At 50.9% G+C, this 21325-nt stretch overlaps 1 protein-coding gene across 1 annotated transcript in view; it reads right to left on the bottom strand.

Moving 5' to 3' along the window:
* LOC140392348 (tumor necrosis factor receptor superfamily member 25-like) overlaps positions 1-6113 on the bottom strand; it is a 64096-nt gene extending 57983 nt beyond the window's left edge. The window contains exon 1 of the mRNA XM_072477654.1: positions 5894-6113. Within this exon, the coding sequence (XP_072333755.1) occupies positions 5894-6113 (220 nt within the window). The remainder of the gene's footprint in view (positions 1-5893) is intronic.
* Positions 6114-21325: the final 15212 nt, after the last annotated feature.

Genomic DNA, 21325 nt, shown 5'->3' with positions numbered 1-21325 from the left:
GGCGGGGGCGGGGGGGGGGGGGGGTGGGGGGGGTGGGGGGGGGGGGGGTGGGTGCGAGTAGCCCCCCGATCCGGCTGATAACTTGGAATGTGAGGGGCCTGAACGGGCCGGTCAAGAGGGCCCGGGTGTTCGCGCACTTAAAGGGACTGAAGGCAGACGTGGTTATGCTCCAGGAGACACATCTGAAGGTGGCAGATCAGGTTAGGCTGAGAAAGGGATGGGTAGGGCAGGTCTTTCATTCAAGGCTGGATGCGAAGAACAGAGGGGTTGCAATACTGGTGGGGAAGCGGGTGTCGTTCGAGGCACTGAATATTGTAGTGGATAATGGAGGTCGATATGGTGAGTGGTAGGTTGCAGGGGGTGCGGGTGGGACTGGTGAACGTATATGCCCCGAATTGGGCTGATGCCAGATTTATGAAATGCATGCTGAGTCGGATTCCGGATCTGGAGGTGGGAAGCTTGATAATGGTGGGGGGGGGGGGGGGGGGGGGGGTGGGGGGGCGCTTCAACACGGTGCTGGACCCAGCACTGGACCGTTGTAGGGTAAGAGGCCGGCTGCGGCCAAGGTGCTCAGGGGGTTTATGGACCAGATGGGGGGAGTGGATCCATGGAGGTTTGCCAGACCGCTGGCCAATGAATTTTCCTTCTTTTCCCACGTCCATAGAACCTACTCCCGGATAGATTTTTTCATTTTGAGTAGGGCGCTAATCCCGAAAGTGGAGGGAACGGAATATTCGACCATAGCCATCTCGGACCACGCCCCACATTGGTGGAACTGGAGTTGGGGGAGGAGAGGGACCAGCGCCCGCTGTGGCGCCTCGATGTGGGACTGTTGGCAGATGAGGAGGTGTGCGAGCGGGTGCGGGGGTGAAAGATATTTGGAGGCCAACGACAACGGGGAGGTGCAGGTGGGGGTAGTCTGGGAGGCGTTGAAGGCGGTGGTCAGGGGAGAGCTAATCTCCATTAGGGCCCACAGGGAGAAGAGAGAGGGCAGGGAGAGGGAGAGGCTGGTGGGGGAGATTCTAAGGGTAGACAGGAGCTATGCAGAGGCCCCCCGAGGAGGGGCTACTTAGGAAGCAACGGAGCCTCCAGACGGAATTCGACCTGTTGACCACGGGGAAAGCAGAGGTACAGTGGAGGAAAGCACAGGGGGCGATGTATGAGTATGGGGAGAAGGCGAGTCGGATGTTGGCACATCAGCTTCGTAAGAGGGAGGCAGCGAGGGAGATTGGTGGAGTTAAGGATAGAGGGGGGAATACGGTGCGGAGTGCAGGGAGAATAAACAAGGTATTTAGGGACTTCTATGGGGATCTGTACAGGTCTGAGTCCCCAGCGGGGGAGGAGGGGATGCGACGATTCCTAGCTCAGCTGAGGTTCCCGAGGGTGGAGGAGGATGAGGTGGCTGGTTTGGGGGCGCCGATTGGGCTGGAGGAGCTGGTTAAAGGATTGGGGAGCATGCAGGCGGGGAAGGCCCCGGGGCCGGATGGGTTCCCGGTTGAATTCTATAGGAAATACGTGGACCTGCTGGGCCCGTTGCTAGTGAGGACTTTTAATAAGGCAAGGGAGGGGGTGACCCTGCCCCCGACAATGTCCAGGGCGCTGATTTCTTTCATCTTGAAGCGGGACAAGGATCCATTGCAATGTGGGTCGTATAGACCAATCTCGCTCCTCAATGTGGATGCTAAGTTGCTGGCGAAGATGCTGGCTACGAGAATTGAGGACTGTGTCCTGGGGGTGATTCATGAGGACCAGACGGGATTTGTGAAGGGCAGGCAGCTAAACACCAATGTGCGGAGGCTCCTCAATGTGATTATGATGCCCTCGGTGGAGGGAGAGGCAGAGATAGTGGCTGCTATGGACGCGGAGAAGGCCTTTGATCGGGTGGAATGGGAGTATCTCTGGGAAGTGTTGCGGAGGTTTGGGTTGGGGGAGGGGTTCATCAGTTGGGTCAGGCTGCTATATAGAGCCCCAGTGGAGAGTGTGTCTACGAATCGGCGGAGGTCGGAGTACTTTCGGCTGTACCGGGGGACGAGGCAGGGGTGCCCCTTATCCCCCTTGTTGTTTGCACTGGCAATTGAACCGTTGGCCATGGCACTGAGGGAGTCCAGGAAATGGAAGGGACTGGTCCGGGGGGAGAGGAACACCGGGTGTCGTTGTATGCCGATGACCTGTTGTATGTTGCGGATCCAGTGGAGGGGATGGCAGAGGTCATGCAGATCCTTAGGGAGTTTGGGGACTTTTTGAGGTATAAACTCAACGTAGGGAAGAGTGAGCTCTTTGTGGTGCATTCAGGGGACCAGGGAAGGGGGATAGACAAGCTACCGCTGAAGAGGGCGGAAAGGAGCTTTCGGTACTGAGGGATCCAAGTAGCTAGGAGTTGGGGGGCCCTGCACAAGCTCAATTTGACACGGTTGGTGGAGCAGATGGAGGAGGATTTCAAAAGATGGGATATGCTGCCACTCTCACCAGCGGTTAGGGTGCAGTCGGTCAAAATGACGGTCCTCCCGAGGTTTCTCTTTGTGTTCCAGTGCCTTCCCATTATGATCCCCAAGGCCTTTTTCAAACGGGTAAGCAGGAGCATCATGGGATTTGTGTGGGCGAATAAGACCCCGAGGATGAAGAGGGTGTTTCTGGAACGTAGCAGGGACAAGGGGGGGCTGGCGCTGCCAAATTTATGTGGCTATTATTGGGCAGCCAATGTGGCGATGATCCGTAAGTGGGTAATGGAGGGAGAGGGGGCGGCGTGGAAGAGGCTAGACATGGTGTCCTGTGTGGGCACGAGCCTGAGGGCGCTGGTGACGGCACCGCTGCCGCTCTTGCCGACAAGGTACACCACGAGTCCGGTGGTGGCGGCGACGCTGAAGATCTGGGGGCAGTGGAGACGACACAGGGGTGAGGTGGGAGCCTCGGTTTGGTCCCCGATTCGGGAGAATCATCGGTTCGTCCCGGGAAGGATGGATGGGGGGTTTCGGAGCTGGCATCGGGCAGGGATTAGAAGAATGGGGGACCTGTTCATCGATAGGACGTTTGTGAGCCTAGGGGCGCTGGAGGAGAAGTTTGGGCTACCCCCGGGAAACGCTTTCAGGTACCTGCAAGTGAGGGCGTTTGTGAGGCGGCAGGTGAGGGAATTCCCGCTGCTTCCGGCACGTGGGATTCAGGACAGGGTGATTTCGGGTGTATGGGTTGGAGAAGGCAAGGTTTTGGCGATCTATCAGGAGCTGAAGGAAGAGGAGGAGGCCTCGGTGGAGGAGTTAAAGGGCAAGTGGGAGGAGGAGCTTGGGGTGGAGATAGATGAGGGTCTGTGGGCTGATGCCCTGAGTAGGGTTATTCTACTTCCAATTCTTCTTCCTCTTGCGCCAGGCTCAGCCTAATACAGTTCAAAGTTACTCACAGAGCGCATATGACAGGTTGAGTAGGTTCTTTGGGGTGGAGGACAGATGTGGGAGGTGCTCGGGGAGCCCGGCAAACCACGTCCATATGTTCTGGTCGTGCCCAGCACTGGATGGGTTTTGGAGGGGTTTTGCGAGGACTATGTCCAAGGTGGTGAACACCCGGGTCAAGCCGAGCTGGGGATTGCCATTATTTGGGGTATTGGACGAGCCGGGAGTGCAGGAGGTGAAAGAGGCCGGTATTCTGGCTTTTGCGTCCCTGGTAGCCCGGCGGAGGATTTTGCTACTATGGAAAGATGCGAAGCCCCCTGTGGAAGCCTGGATCAATGACATGGCAGGGTCATCAAGCTGGAGAGGATAAAGTTTGCCTTGCGAGGGTCTGTGCAGGGGTTCCTCGGGTGGTGGCAAACGTTCCTAGACTATCTCGCAGAGGGTTAGGAGGAGGTCAGCAGCAGCAGCCCGGGGGGGGGGGGGGGGGGGGGTTCTTTTGGGGTGGCGTTAGGGTGAAGGTGGGGGGGGGGGGGTTCCCTATTTGTGTTTTTAAATGTTATTTGTGGGGTTATTGCATATGGGGGAAATCCAATGTATAATTTCTGATTGTTGTGTTCTTTTTCTTTCTTTTTGTTGGGGGTTTGTTGAAAATTTGTTGAAAAATTTGAATAAATATATTTTTAAAAAAAGAATTCTTCCAGGGATTTGTCGCCTCGTTGCTAGCAGGTGCCGGGTGTAGACCTGGTTTACCGGGCGAATATAATGTCCTTTTAGCAGCTCTATTGCTGCATCGAAGTCTTCCGCTTCCTCGATGAGGGTGTAAATCTCCGGGCTTTCCTTGAGTGCAGACTTGCATTTTCTGTTCTCCCGTGGGTGTCCAAGGTGGTGAATACCCGGGTCAAACCGAGCTGGGGATTGGCATTATTTGGGGTATCGGACGAGCCGGGAGTGCAGGAGGCGAAAGAGGCCGGTATTCTGGCTTTTGCGTCCCTGATAGCCCGGCGGAGGATTTTGCTACTATGGAAAGATGCGAAGCCCCCTGTGGAAGCTTGGATCAATGACATGGCAGGGTCATCAAGCTGGAGAGGATAAAGTTTGCCAGCCAGTGCTTGAAGGTTGCTGCTGAGTTCGCCGCGTGGGGGCTGAGTTGCAGACACTCCGGCTTGATTCGGAGCTCCATCCTTTTTAAAACTAGCTTATTAAATTGATGCATGATCAATGACAACTAAAGCGAGGTTGTAGGCCAACTGAAGGCTTTAATAAGCTAGATGTTTCCCCCAACAGCTCAGGTATGAATGAAGGCTGCTGGGGCGGCACGGGCTCTTTTACTCCGCCTAGCAGGGCGGAGCTACCATACATCTTGACCAATAGGAAGCATACAGTTTCTACCAATGATGTTCCAGCATTACCAGGCACCGTAATCCCTTTACTACCACAAGCCTCAACTGGAGTTCTAGGCACCACACTTTAGGAAGGATATAAAGACATTAGAGAGGATGCAGAAAAGATTCACGAGAATGGTTCCAGGAATGAAAAACTTCAATTACATGGATAAATTGGAGAAGTTGGAACTGTTCTCTTTGGAAAACAGAAGGGTGAGAGGAGATTTGATAGACATATTGCAAATCATGAGGGGTCTGGAGAGAGTAGATAGAGTGAAACTGTTTTGATTGGTAAAGACCAAGGACCAGAGGGCACATATTTAAAGTAATTGGCAAAAAAAACAATGGCGACATGAGGAAATATTTTTTCCCAAAGCGAGTGGTTGGGATTTGGAATGCCTGAGAGGCAGCAGATTCAATTGAGGCTTTCAAAAGGGAATTGGAACATTTACTGGAGTGGCCCGAGGTGAATTGCTCCTTCAGAGAGCCAGAGCAGACAAACTGGCTGAATGGCCTCCTTCTGTGCTGTTAGCATGCTATGGTTTGACATTATGAAGAGCCATTATACGCCACTGAGTAAAGCCCAGTTGAGTATCGTGTCTAATTCTGGGCACCAAATTTAAGGAAGAATGATAAGGTCTCAGAGAGGGCACAGGGGAGATTAATTAGAATGGGACCAGGGATGAAAGACTTTAGTGGAAAGGATGGGAGAAACCATTTTTTATCCTTAAAGTAGAGAAAGTTAAGAGGAGATTTGATAGAACAGTTCAGAATCCGTGAAGGTTTAGATCGGTGAAATAAGGAGATTTATTTTCCCCTGCAGAAGAGTTGGTAATCAATATAAATTTAAGGTCATTTGTGCAAGAATCAAAGGTAATATGAGGGAAAAAATATGCAGTGAGTTACTCCAATCTGAAACGCACTGAATGAAAAAGTGGTGGAACTAAATTCAAAAATAATTCAATTGGATAAATATTTGAAGATGAAATATTTTCAGAGCTTTGGGAAAAGGACAAAGGAGAACAATTAATGACTAGCCCTTTCAAAGAGTTGCTGGCATGCATGATGGGCTGAATGGCCTCCTTCAGTGCTGCATGATTGTATGGTTCTAGAGGACAGAGTAGGACTGACCTGCAGGGCACTTTTTGCAGCAAAATGATGTTTGCGAATCCCGATATAGGTTGTTTTCACAAATACCAGAGGTTCGCTTTCCTCGTCTACGCACTCCATCTTTCCAAATTCCTAGCTGCCTGTCCTTCCTAATAATTCTTGTCAGGTTCCATTCTGTTGGTGATCGACTCCAGGAGACACCTGTTGTCCAATGACTGAAGCTTCCAGAAGCAGATATCATGGCACAAAGCTGGGAATTGGAGGATTTAAGTGTTACTCTGCAATTCTTCATTGTCACAAAAAAACTAGAAATATTTCCATCTGTAAATACAGCAGCACCTCTAGTCCCGGCTAATGAAAGCAACACCTGTACTCATGGCTAATATGCCCCAACACCTGTAATCCCAACTCACATTCAGCAATACCCTTCGGACCAGCTAGCATACAGCAACACCTGTATTCCTGGCTAATATAAAGCAACATCTGTCTTTTTCATTAATATATATCAACATCTGTACTCCTGGATAATATACACCAACACCTTTACTCCTGGCTAACACACAACAACCCCTGTACTCCAAGCTAATGTACAGAACATCTACACTCCTGGCTAACATACACCTTTAGTCCCTACTATGCATGTATTCCTTTTCAAGGTGGCACCGGAGCATGGCGACTGTCTGAAAGCTCTCAGATCCACTTCATATATCTTTTATAACCGTTCTAACCTTTTAAAACTCAATTCTAATGCTTATACAATCACAAACTGTTCTTTTGCGTTTACTTACAGGTCTGGAGATGAAATGAAAATCGCTTATTGTCACAAGTAGGCTTCAAATGAAGTTATTGTAAATAGCCCCTAGTCGCCACATTCCGGCACCTGTTTGGGGAGGCTGGTACGGGAATTGAACTGTGCTGCTGGCCTGCCTTGGTCTGCTTTCAAAGCCAGCGATTTAGCCCTGTGCTAAACCAGCCCCTAAGGTTCTCACTATATCCCGTACACTTTACCCGCTGTCTATGTTTATGTATTTTCATTATGTATCCTCATGTATTTATCGTATGTTCTATGTTTTCATGTGTGGAGCGATCTGCGGGCTTAAGGAGGGTCTCTTTCCAGGGGCCGGTGCAGACTCGATGGACCGAATGGCCTCCTCCTGCACTGTAAATTCTATGATTCTTGGGAAATATACAGGAACACCAGTACCCACTGGTGAGGTGAGAAATAAATGGAGGATTATTTTCCAGTGCTGGTTTCTCCATAATGCTGTAGATATAGGTATATTCAGGAACACTACTCTAACCTGAAATATCCGATTGTCTTAGCGTGCAGGACACTGTACTTGCCCCTCTCACCACTCCCTTCCATCCCATTTACTCTGGTTTCACTTGTCATCCCATTGACCCTCTCACTTGGCTCCACACCATTTAGCCTGTTGGATTTTCTCCCTCATTCCTGCTCGTCTCATCCTTCATTTCCTTCATTCATCGAGGCAGGAATGCTGTGGGTTGGTGAGACCAGGATGTTGCATGTACTTCATTTGCTCCAGAATGTGTGGTGTATTAAAGGGGATGTAGGTTAGGGAATTGAGTTTCCTGAATGTACACGGTCAGGTTCAGCATCAGGAGCCCCATTCTCCGTCACGTCAATGATCTGGAGCGGTTACCTGATGTGGTAGCTACCCCAGCCCCATTTCATGGCAGCTTGGAAAGTGTTTCAGGAAACACCGAACCAGCATTACTCAGGAGGCAGTTTAACTGATTACCAGTTTCTGAGAAGCGTTGAATGGGAGGGGGTGAACAATGTGAGGAAGTATTATTGGGGATCTATGTGGGTAGAGCCCATATATCATTCTAGAAATCTCTGGCTGCTGGAAACCCCCGATATTTCCACAGACTGCCAGCTACGTAACAGCTCCCAGAGTCAGTAGCTCACAAAAAAGATCAGCCAACCTCTTGATTGGCCAGCTGATCAAAAAACGTCAGCAATGGAAATTGTAAGTGGGTTGTGTCACTGGCGGGGAAGCAGACCAGTGTCAGATTGTGCCACAAAACCCATTTCACAGAAACATTATATAACACTAACTCAGCAACTTATAGCTCATTGGTATCAAGGGTTAAGGGTTAATGTTTCACTGTCGTGGCTCAAGTACTTAATCCAGGCTGACACCAAGGGAATGTCAGAGGAGGCAGTACTCAGGGAGCTCTCCATTGTCTGTGGAGGCAGTGCTGAGGGAACTCTCCATTGTCTGTGGAGGCAGTGCTGAGGGAACGCTCCATTGTCTGTGAAGGCAGTACCAAGGGAACGCTCCATTGTCTGTGGAGGCAGTACTGAGGGAATGCTCCATTGTCAGTGGAGGCAGTAGTGAGGGAACGCTCCATTGTCTGTGGAGGCAGTAGTGAGGGAACGCTCCATTGTCTGTGGAGGCAGTACGGAGGGAGCACTCCATTGTCTGTGGAGGCAGTACGGAGGGAGCACTCCATTGTCTGTGAAGGCAGTAGTGAGGGAACGCTCCATTGTCAGTGGAGGCAGTAGTGAGGGACCACTCCATTGTCTGTGAAGGCAGTAGTGACGGAACGCTCCATTGTCTGTGGAGGCAGTAGTGAGGGACCACTCCATTGTCTGTGAAGGCAGTAGTGACGGAACGCTCCACTGTCTGTGAAGGCAGTAGTGACGGAACGCTCCATTGTCTGTGGAGGCAGTAGTGACGGAACGCTCCATTGTCTGTGGAGGCAGTAGTGAGGGACCACTCCATTGTCTGTGAAGGCAGTAGTGAGGGAACGCTCCATTGTCTGTGGAGACAGTACTGAGGGAGCACTCGATTGTGAAGGCAGTAGTGAGGGAACGCTCCATTGTCAGTGGAGGCAGTAGTGAGGGAACACTCCATTGTCTGTGAAGGCAGTAGTGACGGAACGCTCCATTGTCTGTGGAGGCAGTACTGAGGGAGTGCTCCATTGTCTGTGAAGGCAGTAGTGACGGAACGCTCCATTGTCTGTGGAGGCAGTACTGAGGGAGCACTCCATTGTCTGTGGAGGCAGTACTGAGGGAGTGCTCCATTGTCTGTGGAGGCAGTACTGAGGGAGTGTTCCATTGTCTGTGGAGGCAGTACTGAGGGAATGCTCAATTCTCTGTGGAGGCATTAGTGAGGGAGCTCTCCATTGTCTGTGGAGGCAGTAGTGAGGGAACGTTCCATTGTCTGTGGAGGCAGTACGGAGGGAGCACTCCATTGTCTGTGGAGGCAGTAGTGAGGGAGCGCTCTATTGCTTGTGAAGGCAGTAGCGAGGGAAAGCTCCATTGTCTGTGGAGGCAGTACGGAGGGAGTACTCCATTGTCTGTGGAGGCAGTACTGAGTGAGTGCTCCATTGTTGTGGAGGCAGTAGTGAGGGAGCGTTCTATTGTCTGTGGAGGCAGTACTGAGGGAACGCTCCATTGCCTGTGGAGGCAGTACCAAGGGAACGCTCCATTGTCTGTGGAGGCAGTACTGAGGGAGCTCTCCATTGCCTGTGGAGGCAGTACCAAGGGAACGCTCCATTGTCTGTGGAGGCAGTAGTGAGGGAGCGCTCTATTGGTTGTGAAGGCAGTACTGAGGGAGTGCTCCATTGTCTGTGGAGGCAGTACTGAGGGAACGCTCCATTGTCTGTGGAGGCAGTAGTGAGGGAGCGCTCCATTGTCTGTGGAGGCAGTAGTGAGGGAGCGCTCTATTGGTTGTGATGGCAGTAGTGAGGGAGTGCTCCATTGTCTGTGGAGGCAGTACTGAGGGAGGGCTCTAATTGGTTGTGAAGGCAGTAGTGAGGGAATGCCCCATTGTCTGTGGAGGCAGTAGTGAGGGAACACTCCATTGTCTGTGGGGGCAGTAGTGAGGGAACACTCCATTATCTGTGGAGGCAGTAGTGACGGAACGCTCCACTGTCTGTGGAGGCAGTAGTGAGGGAACACTCCATTGTCTGTGGGGGCAGTCATGAGGGAGCGCTCTATTGTCTGTGGAGGCAGTACTGAGGGAGCACTCCATTGTCTGTGGGTGCAGTAGTGAGGGAACGCTCCATTGTCTGTGGAGGCAGTAATGAGGGAGTGCTCCATTGTCTGTGGAGGCAGTACTGAGGGAGTGCTCCATTGTCTGTGGGGGCAGTAGTGAGGGAGCGCTCCATTGTCTGTGGAGGCAGTACTGAGGGAGCACTCGATTGTCTGTGGAGGCAGCACTGAGGGAGTGCTCCATTGTCTGTGGGGGCAGTACTGAGGGAGTGCTCCATTGTCTGTGGGGGCAGTAGTGAGGGAGCGCTCCATTGTCTGTGGAGGCAGCACTGAGGGAGTACTCGATTGTCTGTGGAGGCAGCACTGAGGGAGTGCTCCATTGTCTGTGGGGGCAGTAGTGAGGGAGTGCTCCATTGTCTGTGGAGGAAGTACCGAGCGAGCACTGCACTACTGAAGGTACCGAGCAGGATTCTCTGATCCCCCAGCCACGCGTTACCCGGCAGCGCATCATTTGCTGGTGGCGGGATTTGCTACTCCTGTCGCTTGTCAACGGGATTTCCCATTAAAACCACCCCATGCTGCTGGGAAATCCACACAGTTTGGCGGGGGGTGGGGTTCACTGCTGGTGGGAAAAGAGATGTTAAATTGCGGCATTAGGAGTACCTTGTATTATTCAGTGAATTAACCTGAGTAATATATGTACTCCCATTCCTGCAGCCAATTTTATATCCCTTTATAATTCCTCATTCCTAGGGCGGCACAATGGCACTGCTGCCTCACGGCGCCGAGGTCCCACATTCGATCCTGGCTCTGGGTCACTGTCCGTGTGGAGTTTGCACAGTCTCCCTGTGTCTGCGTGGATCTCACCCCCACTACCCAAAGATGTGCAGGCTAGGTGGATTGGCCACGCTAAATTAGCCCTTAATTGGGAAAATAAAATTGGATACTCTATAAATTTATTTTAAAATTATAATTCCTCATTCTTCCCACATTAATTGAACAAGATGTCAGAAATTGTGCCCAAGGAATTGAAACTATGAGTCATATTTTTCTTTAATAACCAAGGTTCCCTTTTCTGTTGTTTTTTCCAACATGCATAATGCAACATGGAACAAGCAGGCTATCGTACGCACACTTGAGGGGTATGTTGAGCCTAATGAGAGAACTGCCAGAAAGGGGGAAGGGAAAACAGAGGGCAGTCAGTCGAGATGAGGATGCAGTTGTTATAGTTGTGCAAGGTGGAAATATCTGCCATGTGATCGGGGTGGGGTCTGCTGCATAGACCTCAAGGTTTGAGGGACTCCAGGAACTTCCCCAAGCTCCCATTCCAATACCACCCTTGCCCCAGGAACCTGTCTCCACAACTCTTCCCCACATCTGGCCCAAGAACCTGCTCCTGGCCACACTGCATCCCACCCTCTTCTCCCCCACGGAATCTATTCCTTCCCAATCCCAGCCCAGGAACCCAGTCCTTCTGCCCAACCCAGGAACTAAATTCTTCCCCACATCCTGGCCAGGAGCTCACTTTCCTCAGCCCCGGAATTCACCACATTCCAAAGACATTTTCTCCTCTATGTTCCCATTGAAAATTTGGGATGACTGAGATCTGTAAACGGGGAACCCACGGTTCAATTTTAGATGCTGATTATCGTCTTCAGTAAAGACTTCACAAAGCTGCAATGGCCCAGGCTCCATTTCCGGCCTGTGTTGAATTAGTTGATCTCATCCAGTGTCATTTGGGGCAAAAGTTGAGTTGGATTACAGGGCCACATTCAGGTTTTCTGTTGCTGGTCTAGTGATTTCACTGTGTGAAAATATGTGACTGTGAATCCTGGATGAAAACAGGATTGTGTCTGGCTGTGCTAAATAAACTGTCACATTTGCCAAGGCCCACACAAATTGTGTTGTCATGTGGGAAAGTTAGTGGAGGGTGACTCCCCTGTGGAACCATGTGGCAGGTGGAGCCTGTCCAGTGAAACCATCCCTCACTCTTAACCATCCCCCATCCCCTCCCCACTACCTAATGAGCTAGAACATGTGGTCCTGCCATGCTGGACTGGGAGCAAATTGGAGGTGAATTTGGTGAAACAAACCCTCTGAGCCATCTCCCAACTACCAACAGCTGCTTAACACACTCTCGATAAAGTAGGTCATGACACTTTTCAGCGTGGGTTCCTGTCCTGACACAGGGCCGCAAAGACCTTTTATCTCCACTCACGTACACACACAATCAGAGATGTTCATGTGAGATCTCCTGTTGTGCACTGACTCACTGCTGTAGTTTGGCAAATCCCCCCCCCCCCCCCCCCCCCTCCCAGGCACTGATTCACTCAGGGCTCCAGTTCTTTGGTGCCAGCTCCTTTATATGAATTTAGAAAGTAAGCATTACCCCGCTTCACCCGAATGGGCATTTCAGCTGATTTTGAGCAGGAATATGCCATTCCAAGGATACTGAGGCCAATAGAAGTATCAACAGCACTGGCTGGCCTCTTTGTTCCATGCCCAATCTGCATCAAGCACAATTGGGCAGTTTCCATAAGGAAAGAAGATTAGGCTGGTTAGTGGAAAGTTATCTCAATGATCAGCTGCTATAAAATCAGGGAGGGAACATTATGGGAATCCGCAGGCTGATCAAATTAGATAGGCACCCCTAACCATCCATTTATCAAACACAGCACCCCAGAAATTTCACCAGTCTATCTTCACCCCGACCTCCAGCTCTCACTCGATCCTTACGCTTACCTTGATCCTCACCCCAACCCTGAACCCAATTTTACTTCAACCCTCCACATCACCCTGAATCTGAACACACCTCTCAAAATCCTGATGACAAGGTCATTTACGTAGATTTCTCAGAGAGATTAGTTATTTTAGGCTTTGTCTTTTATTTTTATCTAATTCACAGAATATTGGACTTGCCAGCAGGGCCAACATGTATCCTCCATTCCTGATTGCCCTGGAGAAGATGATAGTGAGTTATCTCCTGTACTGCTGCAATCGGTGTGGTATAGGCACACCCACAGAGTTATTGGGGAGGGCTTTCCAAGGTTTTAACCCAGCAACAATGAAGGAATGGTAATATATTTCCAAGTCAGGGTGAAGTGCATTTTGGATGGTAACCTGCAGGTAGCCACGTGCCTGATACCCTTACCCATCAATGGTGATGCTGGTCATGGGCTTGGCCAGTGTTGTTGAAGGAGCTTTGGCGAACAGCAGAAAATCTCAAACTCTGACCTCAGGATCCTGGAATTGATTCCTGCCCCAATCAGTGTCCTCTGTCTGGCAAATGGAAGAGTCTTACACCAAAGTATGACACTTCTTCACAAATGGAAATGACAATCAGTATAAACTACCTGCTCAGACCAAAATGGTGCCTGGCACAACAGTTGATATTCTAGTAAAACTATCAGATTCACTGATGACTGTGTTTTACACTGTATCAACCTGTTCTGTACCTTTCTTGCAATTATTTGATGGGACAATGTAGAGGGAGCTTTACTCTGTATCCAACCTGTGCTGTACCTACCTTGGAAAAGTTTGATGAGGACAGTAGCGGAAGCTCTATTAGTATCGAACGAGAATATTTGATGGAACAGTGAACAGTTTTATTCTGTATGTAATCCTTGCTGTACCAGCCGAGTTTCGCTCACCAATTTTAGTAAATATTTTGTACAAATTCAAAGAGGAAAAACCAAGCCAGTCGGGGAGGATGAATTAGATTATCATAGAATTTACAGTGCAGAAGGAGGCCATTCAGCCCATCGAGTTTGCACCGGCTCTTGGAAAGAGCACCCTACCCAAGGTCAACACCTCCACCCTATCCCCATAATCCAGTAACCCCACCCAACACTAAGGGCAATTTTGGACACTAAGGGCAATTTATCATGGCCAATCCACCTAACCTGCACATCTTTGGACTGTGGGAGGAAACCGGAGCACCCGGAGGAAACCCACGCACACACGGGGAGGATGTGCAGACTCCGCACAGACAGTGACCCAAGCCGGAATCGAACCTGGGACCCTGGAGCTGTGAAGCAATTGTGCTATCCACAATGCTACTGTGCTGCAGGGTTAGTGCAGGGTTATACTTAGACATTTTACAGGACTGTTTCTGTCAATGGTGATGCAGTTAACTGTTTACTCCTCAGATGCAGTGCATGCAGGAACCAGTTATGTAAATACTGACCCAGAGATGCTCCAGAATGTGAGGAAACTAACCGTTACGCAACCAGACTATTTGTTTAAAAAGGCGACTCTCTAAAGTAGTAATAATTTCTACACACCCTCGGAAGATTGAATCCTGCACCACACGTCGCCTCCTCATATGAGACAGACCAGGTCTTGAACATCCGATTTTCTCCTGACCCCATTTACACTGCCTGCTTATATCCCCCTTCGTATTTTCATCTCCCCTCTTACTGATTTCTCCTTTTGACATTTCACCCTCAGCTTCGATCAGTTTTACCAATTCCCTGAATAATTTTGAAATCTTCAATACTGACGTGTAAATTTCAGTTCAAGAGAGAATGACAGGCGTGGAATCACTGAGTAAGGATGCAGAATTACTCGGGCCTTAACGCCAGTCCCTGTCCGGGATGGATACACTCCCGAGCTCCTCAGTTGCTTGTGAGCGGTAGTTTCTCTGTTATGTCCTGTTTGTTAGAAGTTGGTCAAGATTTATAAAGCAGGGTTTTACATTTCCTGTAAACTAGGTAATCTTAGTGTGGGGGGCAGGGTTCATGAGCCTGTGCACTCAGAAACCATTAAAACAGCACAAATATCCTATCAGGACCAGGATGAAGTGTTGGATGAATTGCTGACCATACTTTGCGTAAACAGGATGGTTCATGTATCAATGGGTCGCTGGAACATCAGGATTCATTCATTGCTCCAACACTCCTGCCACAGATTATTGGATAATGGGAGTTTAGGATATTAAATCAGTGGGTGGAGTTTGAGAGAGTAGGGTGTGCAGGGGATTGCAGGCTCAGTGGTGCTTTCTTGTTTGGTGTGATTTTCATTCAGGTATAACATTTTATTGAACAATTGAGAGTTCTTGGGCTCCATTCTACACGCGTCCTCACCCCCTTCCTTGTTTCAGTTTGTTTTCCCCACAGTCTCAGTTTGCTGCTGCCCAAGTGTTCCATCTTCCTGTTGTACTCCCCCACTCTGCCCAGGAAAACGACCATCTGCCAAGCGTAGAGTCACATGGGGCAATGATAGGAAGATATGTCATGCCTGGGATGGGAACCGCAGGTGTGGGCATCATGTCCAGGAGCCCAAAAAGTCCTCATGAGTGAAGCTAGCCCAGAGATCAGAGGAAATATGCAGATGAAGCAAAACTATCAGATCATTGGTCTGAAACTTTCCTCCATATCTTGTCATCTGAAGATGTTCCATTCATGTTTGCCCCTCACAACTTGCTGTTTGTTAAGTCAGGGCTTTCTCAGTTTCCAAAAAAACAAATACTTTCCATACCTTTTGTTTCAAATTTAAAAACAGCAAACAAAGCAATTACAAATTAGACAGTTCATAAATCACAGGCTATAGGTAGAAGTCTACACTCACACAACCGTCCCAAAAGAAAAGGGCAAATTGTGGCAAATGGGTTTCAGTGTAGACAAATGTGAGGCCATATCCACCTTGCACCTAAAAATAGTAGAACAAATACTTTCTAAATGGTGAAAAGCTATAAATATTGGAGGTACAGGTACAAAGATCATGAAAATGTCAGGAACAGATACAGAAAATCAATACAAAGGTTAATGCAATTCTGGTCTGTACATCTAGATGATTAGAATACAAAGGCGTAGAGGTCATGCTTCAGAGTGCGATCTACCTGAATGGGGTCAGAGTCCTGTAGCGCGAGATTAGCTGGGTGTTTCCCGGTGCTCAGAGCTTCCCAGTAGATCAGGGGCCTCAGCGGGGAACACCCCGATGAGGCAGCACTTAGTCCCATTTTCTTCACTGAGGAGCTCCGCTCAGCAGAACTCTCAGCGCAGTGAGAATTCGGGACACCATTTTTAAATGGCGTCCCAATCACTCAGGCCCATGATACGATCCCTGAACACCCCCCAAGCCTCAACTCACTATAAACAGTTCCCCTCCCCCCTCCCCATCTGTGTAGGGCACACCTCGGTTCGATCACCTCGTGCAAATGCCAGCCTGGCACCCTTGCAGTGCCCCTGCCATCTAGCAGTGCCACCTGGACACCTTGGCAGTGCCAGGCTGGCACTCAGATGGCATCTATTCCTGGCAGTGCCAGGGTGCCCAGTTGAAACCAGAAGTGCAAGGGTGCCACCCTGCCCAGAGACCCCCATGACTGCCGTTCCGCCTGGTCCTCGTTTGCAGAGACCAGCACTGAACAGCATTCACCCAAGATCTCCAAGGGGAAGGAGTTAGATACCACGCTTTGGTTAGATCTCGGGAACCCGTATTAGAGCGAGACTACCTCTAATATATTGATTTGCCAGAAAGTGATCCTATTCAGTTCGCGAGGTGTGGCGAGCTGGGTAGATTCCGGAAGTGGGAACCACGGCATCTATTGGTGATGTTGAGCAGTGCTGCTTTTTGGGCGCAATGCGACTAGTTGATCCCACCCTCAGTTTCACAAAGCCCTGGTTAGACCACAGCTGAAACTGTATGAGCAGTTCTGGCTGCCACAGTTCAGGAAGGATAGAGGGAGTACTGCATAAATTTATTGGAATAATAACAACTGGAGGGATAGAAATTAAAAAAAAATTAGAGTACCCAATTATTTTATTTTCCACAAGGGGCAATTTGCGTAGCCAATTCACCTACCCTGCACATCTTTGGGTTGTGGGGGTGAGACCATGCAGACACAGGGAGAATGTACAAAGTCCACACGAACAGTGACCCAGGGCGGAGATCGAATCTGGGTCCTTGGCACTGTGAGGCAGTGGTGCTAACCACTGCGCCACCATGCCACCCTGGAAAGATAGAATTATAAGGCAAAATTGCACAAATGACGGTTATAATTCCCTGAAATTCAAAAGGTTAGGGGTGATTTGAGCAAAGTTTTGGAAATATAATTGATTGAATATTGGGCAGAAAATTATTTCTGCTGATTGGGATCTGGAACAAAGGGGCATTTAGAGCCAGAACTTTCAGGAAGGAATTTATAAAACACTTGTATAAAGGGTGGTGGAAGATTGGAAACGTATAGCCAGCGGAAATTGATTCTGGCTCAATTTAACTTTAAATCAGAAATTAATGCATTTTTATTAAAATACAGGAAATGGGGCAAATAGCTTACAAATCAACCAAAATTTCACGGAATGACAGAACAGGATCAGGAAATAGCCTCCTCCTGTTTCTGTGTACCCAAACACATGGCCTGAGGCAGGGGCCTGCCCTAACACCCAGCCTGAGGCAGGGACCTGTCCTTACGCACAGCCTGAGGCAAGTGGCCTGTCAATACGCACAGCCTGACTCAGGGGCCTGTTCTTACACCCAGCTTGAGGCAGGGGCCTGTTCTTACACCCAGCCTGAGGCAGGGGCCTGCCCTTACACCCAGCCTGAGGCAGGGCCTGTCCTTACACCCAGACTGAGGCAGGTGCCTGTCCTTACACCCAGCCTGAGGCAGGGGTCTGTCCTTACACCCAGCCTGAGGCAGGGACCTGACCTTACTCCCGGCCTGAGGCAGGGGCCTGTCCTTACACCCAACCTGAGGCAGGTGCCTGTCCTTACACCCAACCTGAGGCAGGGGCCTGTACTTACACCCAGCCTGAGGCAGGGGCCTGTCCTTACACCCAACCTGAGGCAGGGGCCTGTCCTTACACCCAGCCTGAGGCAGAGGCCTGTCCTTACACCCGGCCTGAGGCAGGGGCCTGTCCTTACACCCAGCTTGAGGCAGGGGGCCTGTCCTTCCACCCAGCCTGAGGCAGGAGCCTGTCTTCACACCGATTACCAAGGCAAAGTTGTGCCTCTCCTCACACCCAGCCCGAGGCAGGGGCGGACCTCGTATCCAACTCGAGCAGGGTCCTGACCTCACACCCAGCCCGAGGCAGGGGCCTGTCCTCAACTAAGTCTGAAGCAGAGGCCTGTTTTCTCACCTATGCCCGATGCAAGGTCGGGCCTATCCTCACACCCATGCTCGAGGCAGGTGTCTGTCCTCACATCAATGTCCGAGGCATGGCTCTGTCCTCACACCCAGTCCGAGACAAGCCGGGCCCGTTCTAACACCCATGCCCGAGGTGGGTGCCCATCCTCACAATCAATCTGAGGCAGGGGCCTGTCTTCACACCCAACTCGAGGCAGATCCTGTCTTCACACCCAGCCTGAGGTGGGGGCCTGTCCTCACACCCAGTCCGAGAAAAGGCCGGTTCTGTTCTCACACCCAAGTCCAAGGCGGGTGCTGATCCTCACACTCCGTCTGAGGCAATGGCCAATCCTCACACCCAGTTCAAGGCAGGTGCCTGTCCTCACACTCAACTCGAGGCAGGGGCCTGTCCTCACACCTAGCCTGAGGCAGGGGCCTGACCTCACACCCATCCTGGGCAGGGGCCTATCCTCATACCCAGCTCGAGGCAGGGGCATTCCTCACACCCAGCTCGAGGCAAGGACCTGTCCTCACACCCAGCATGAGGCAGGGTCCTGTCCTCACACCCAGCCAGAGGCTGAGGCCTTCCTCACACCCAGCTCGATGCAGGGGCCTTCCTCGCACCCGGCCTAAGGCAGGGCCAGTCCTCACACCCAGATCAAGGCAGGGGCCAGTCCTCACACCCAGCCCGAGGCAGGAAACACTCCCCACACCAAGTTCGTCCTCACACCCAGCTAACAGCATAGCTCTGGCCACACCCAGCTCGAGTCAGGTGCCCTGTCCTCACTCCTAGCCCGAGCCAGGGGCATGTTCTCCCACCCAGTCCAAGGCAGGGTCCTGTCCTCACACCTAGCCCGAGCCAGGGGCCTGTCCGCACACCTAGCCCGAGGCCGGGCCAAGTCCTCACACCCAATCCGAGGCAGGGCCAGTGCTCACACATAGCCTGAGGCAGGGGTCTGTCCTCATACCCAACTCCGCGGCATGGCCAGCCCTCACGCCCAGCCTGAGGTAGCGGCCTGTCCTCACACCCAGCCTGAGGCAGGGGCCTGACCTCATACCTAGCCTGAGGCAGGGGCCTGACCTCACACCCATCCTGGGCAGGGGCCTATCCTCATACCCAGCTCAAGGCAGGGGCATTCCTCACACCCAGCTCGAGGCAGGGACCTGTCCTCACACCCAGCGTGAGGCAGGGTCCTGTCCTCACACCCAGCCAGAGGCTGAGGCCTTCCTCACACCCAGCTCGATGCAGGGGCCTTCCTCACACCCGGCCTAAGGCAGTGGGCCAGTCCTCACACAAAGATCAAGGCAGGGGCCAGTCCTCACACCCAGCCCGAGGCAGGAAACACTCCCCACACCAAGTTCGTCCTCACACCCAGCTAATAGCATATCTCTGGCCACACCCAGCTCGAGTCAGGTGCCCTGTCCTCGCTCCTAGCCCGAGCCAGGGGCATGTTCTCCCACCCAGTGCAGGGCAGGGTCCTGTCCTCACACCTAGCCCGAGTCAGGGGCCTGTCCGCACACCTAGCCCGAGCCAGGGGCCTGTCCTCACACCGAGCCCGAGACAAGTCCTCACACCCAATCCGAGGCAGGGCCAGTGCTCACACATAGCCTGAGGCAGGGGTCTATCCTCATACCCAAGTCCGCGGCATGGCCAGCCCTCACGCCCAGCCTGAGGTAGCGGCCTGTCCTCACACCCAGCCTGAGGCAGGGGCCTGTCCTCACACCCAGCCTGAGGCAGGGGCCTGACCTCACACCCATCCTGGGCAGGGGCCTATCCTCATACCCAGCTCGAGGCAGGGGCATTCCTCACACCCAGCTCGAGGCAGGGACCTGTCCTCACACCCAGCTTGAGGCAGGGGCCTGTCCTCACACCAAGCTCGAGGCAAGACTCTTTCCTCACATATAGGCCGAGGCAGGGTCCTATCCTCACACTTAGCCTGAGTTATGCTTGTCCTTAGACCTGACTCAAGACAAGGGTCTGTCCCCCCACACAACCCAGAGGGCCTTGCTCCCTGCCCCAATTCTGGGTCACTGTGCTCACTAAACCAACTTAATTCAATTCAGGTTGGAAATAGTGAACCACAATGACCCAACTATGCATGTTCAGTTTACTGTCAGTATGATTGTCTCACTTTAATTCACTTTCACAGTGTCAGCAGAGGTAACGTGGTTTCCAGATTGGCATCAAGCAACTTGGAATCAGCACTAAAGCAAATCACTGAGGTTTCACCCATTTAATCACCTTAAAGAATAGGTCTGTGCTTTCTGATTTTAAAATAACTCGCCGATTTCTGAACCGCATTGTTCGGGTCCAAAATATTACAGCTGCCATTTCAGGGAGTGTATCAGCTCTATGGAGTATTACAGTTCTGATGTTTAGGACAATGCCGGCCCTTTTCACACCATGCCAGATCTGAACAGAACTCTTTTCTGAAGTAGCATATTTGCATATGCCTGGAGATATGAATTCAATCCTCTCTCATGCGTTCTCTGCATCAACTTGATCCCCACAAGGTGGCACGGTGGCGCAGTGGTTAGCACTGTTGCCTCACGCCACGGAGGACCTGGGTTCGATCCCGGCCCTGGGTCACTATCCATGTGGAGTTTGAACATTCTCCCCGTATCTGCGTGGGTCTCACCCCCCCCCGCACAACCCAAAAAGATGTGCAGGGTAGGTGGATTGGCCACGCTAAATTGCCCCTTAATTGGGAAAAAAGATTTGGGTACACAAAATTTATTTTTAAAAAAAACCTGACCCCCACCTCAGCACTAAAATACTTAGATCATAACCTCCCGTTGAAAAATAGGAACAATGAGACCACACCTTTAAGGGACCGATTTTCCAAGAAAGCTTCCTGCGGTTATAAATGGTTCACTCAGCTATGTAAACCATGTGAAAGCCCATCATTGCAAAAGTCGCAAATAGTCGTGGAGGCAACAATAACAGAAAAAGCCCAATCACCACCCAGAAGGTATGGGAGACGTGTCACTTTGTAAAAAAAAGATGGAATTGACTAAAAGTTAAACCAAGTGATGAAACTTATTTTGCCAGCTTTACAAGTAAAGAAATGACTCCAGTTTCTGAAATAAAAATGGAAAATGCTGGAAAAATTCAGCATCTGCGGAGAGAAATTTGAGTCTGAATGATTTCTTCACGCACTGTGAAGAAGTCGTGCGGACTCGAAACATTACTCGGTTTCTCTCAGCACACAGTCTGCCAGATCTGCTGAGGTTTCCCAGCAGTTTTGTCTTTATTTCAGATTTCTATCATCCGCAGTATTTTGCTTTTGACTCCAGTTTCTATTCCTGGTTTTCACTCCCAGTTATACTTGAAATCGTTACTCCAGTTCCTGCTCCCATATTCAGCCTCATTAACTCACCCCAATCCAGATCCATGCCCAGCTTTGCCTCCCTGGTCCAAACT

Source organism: Scyliorhinus torazame, chromosome 16 (assembly GCF_047496885.1).
Source record: "Scyliorhinus torazame isolate Kashiwa2021f chromosome 16, sScyTor2.1, whole genome shotgun sequence".
NCBI classification, from domain to species: domain Eukaryota; kingdom Metazoa; phylum Chordata; class Chondrichthyes; order Carcharhiniformes; family Scyliorhinidae; genus Scyliorhinus; species Scyliorhinus torazame.
Note: the sequence above shows the minus strand (reverse complement) of the source record. Positions and strands in the feature narration are given on the sequence as shown.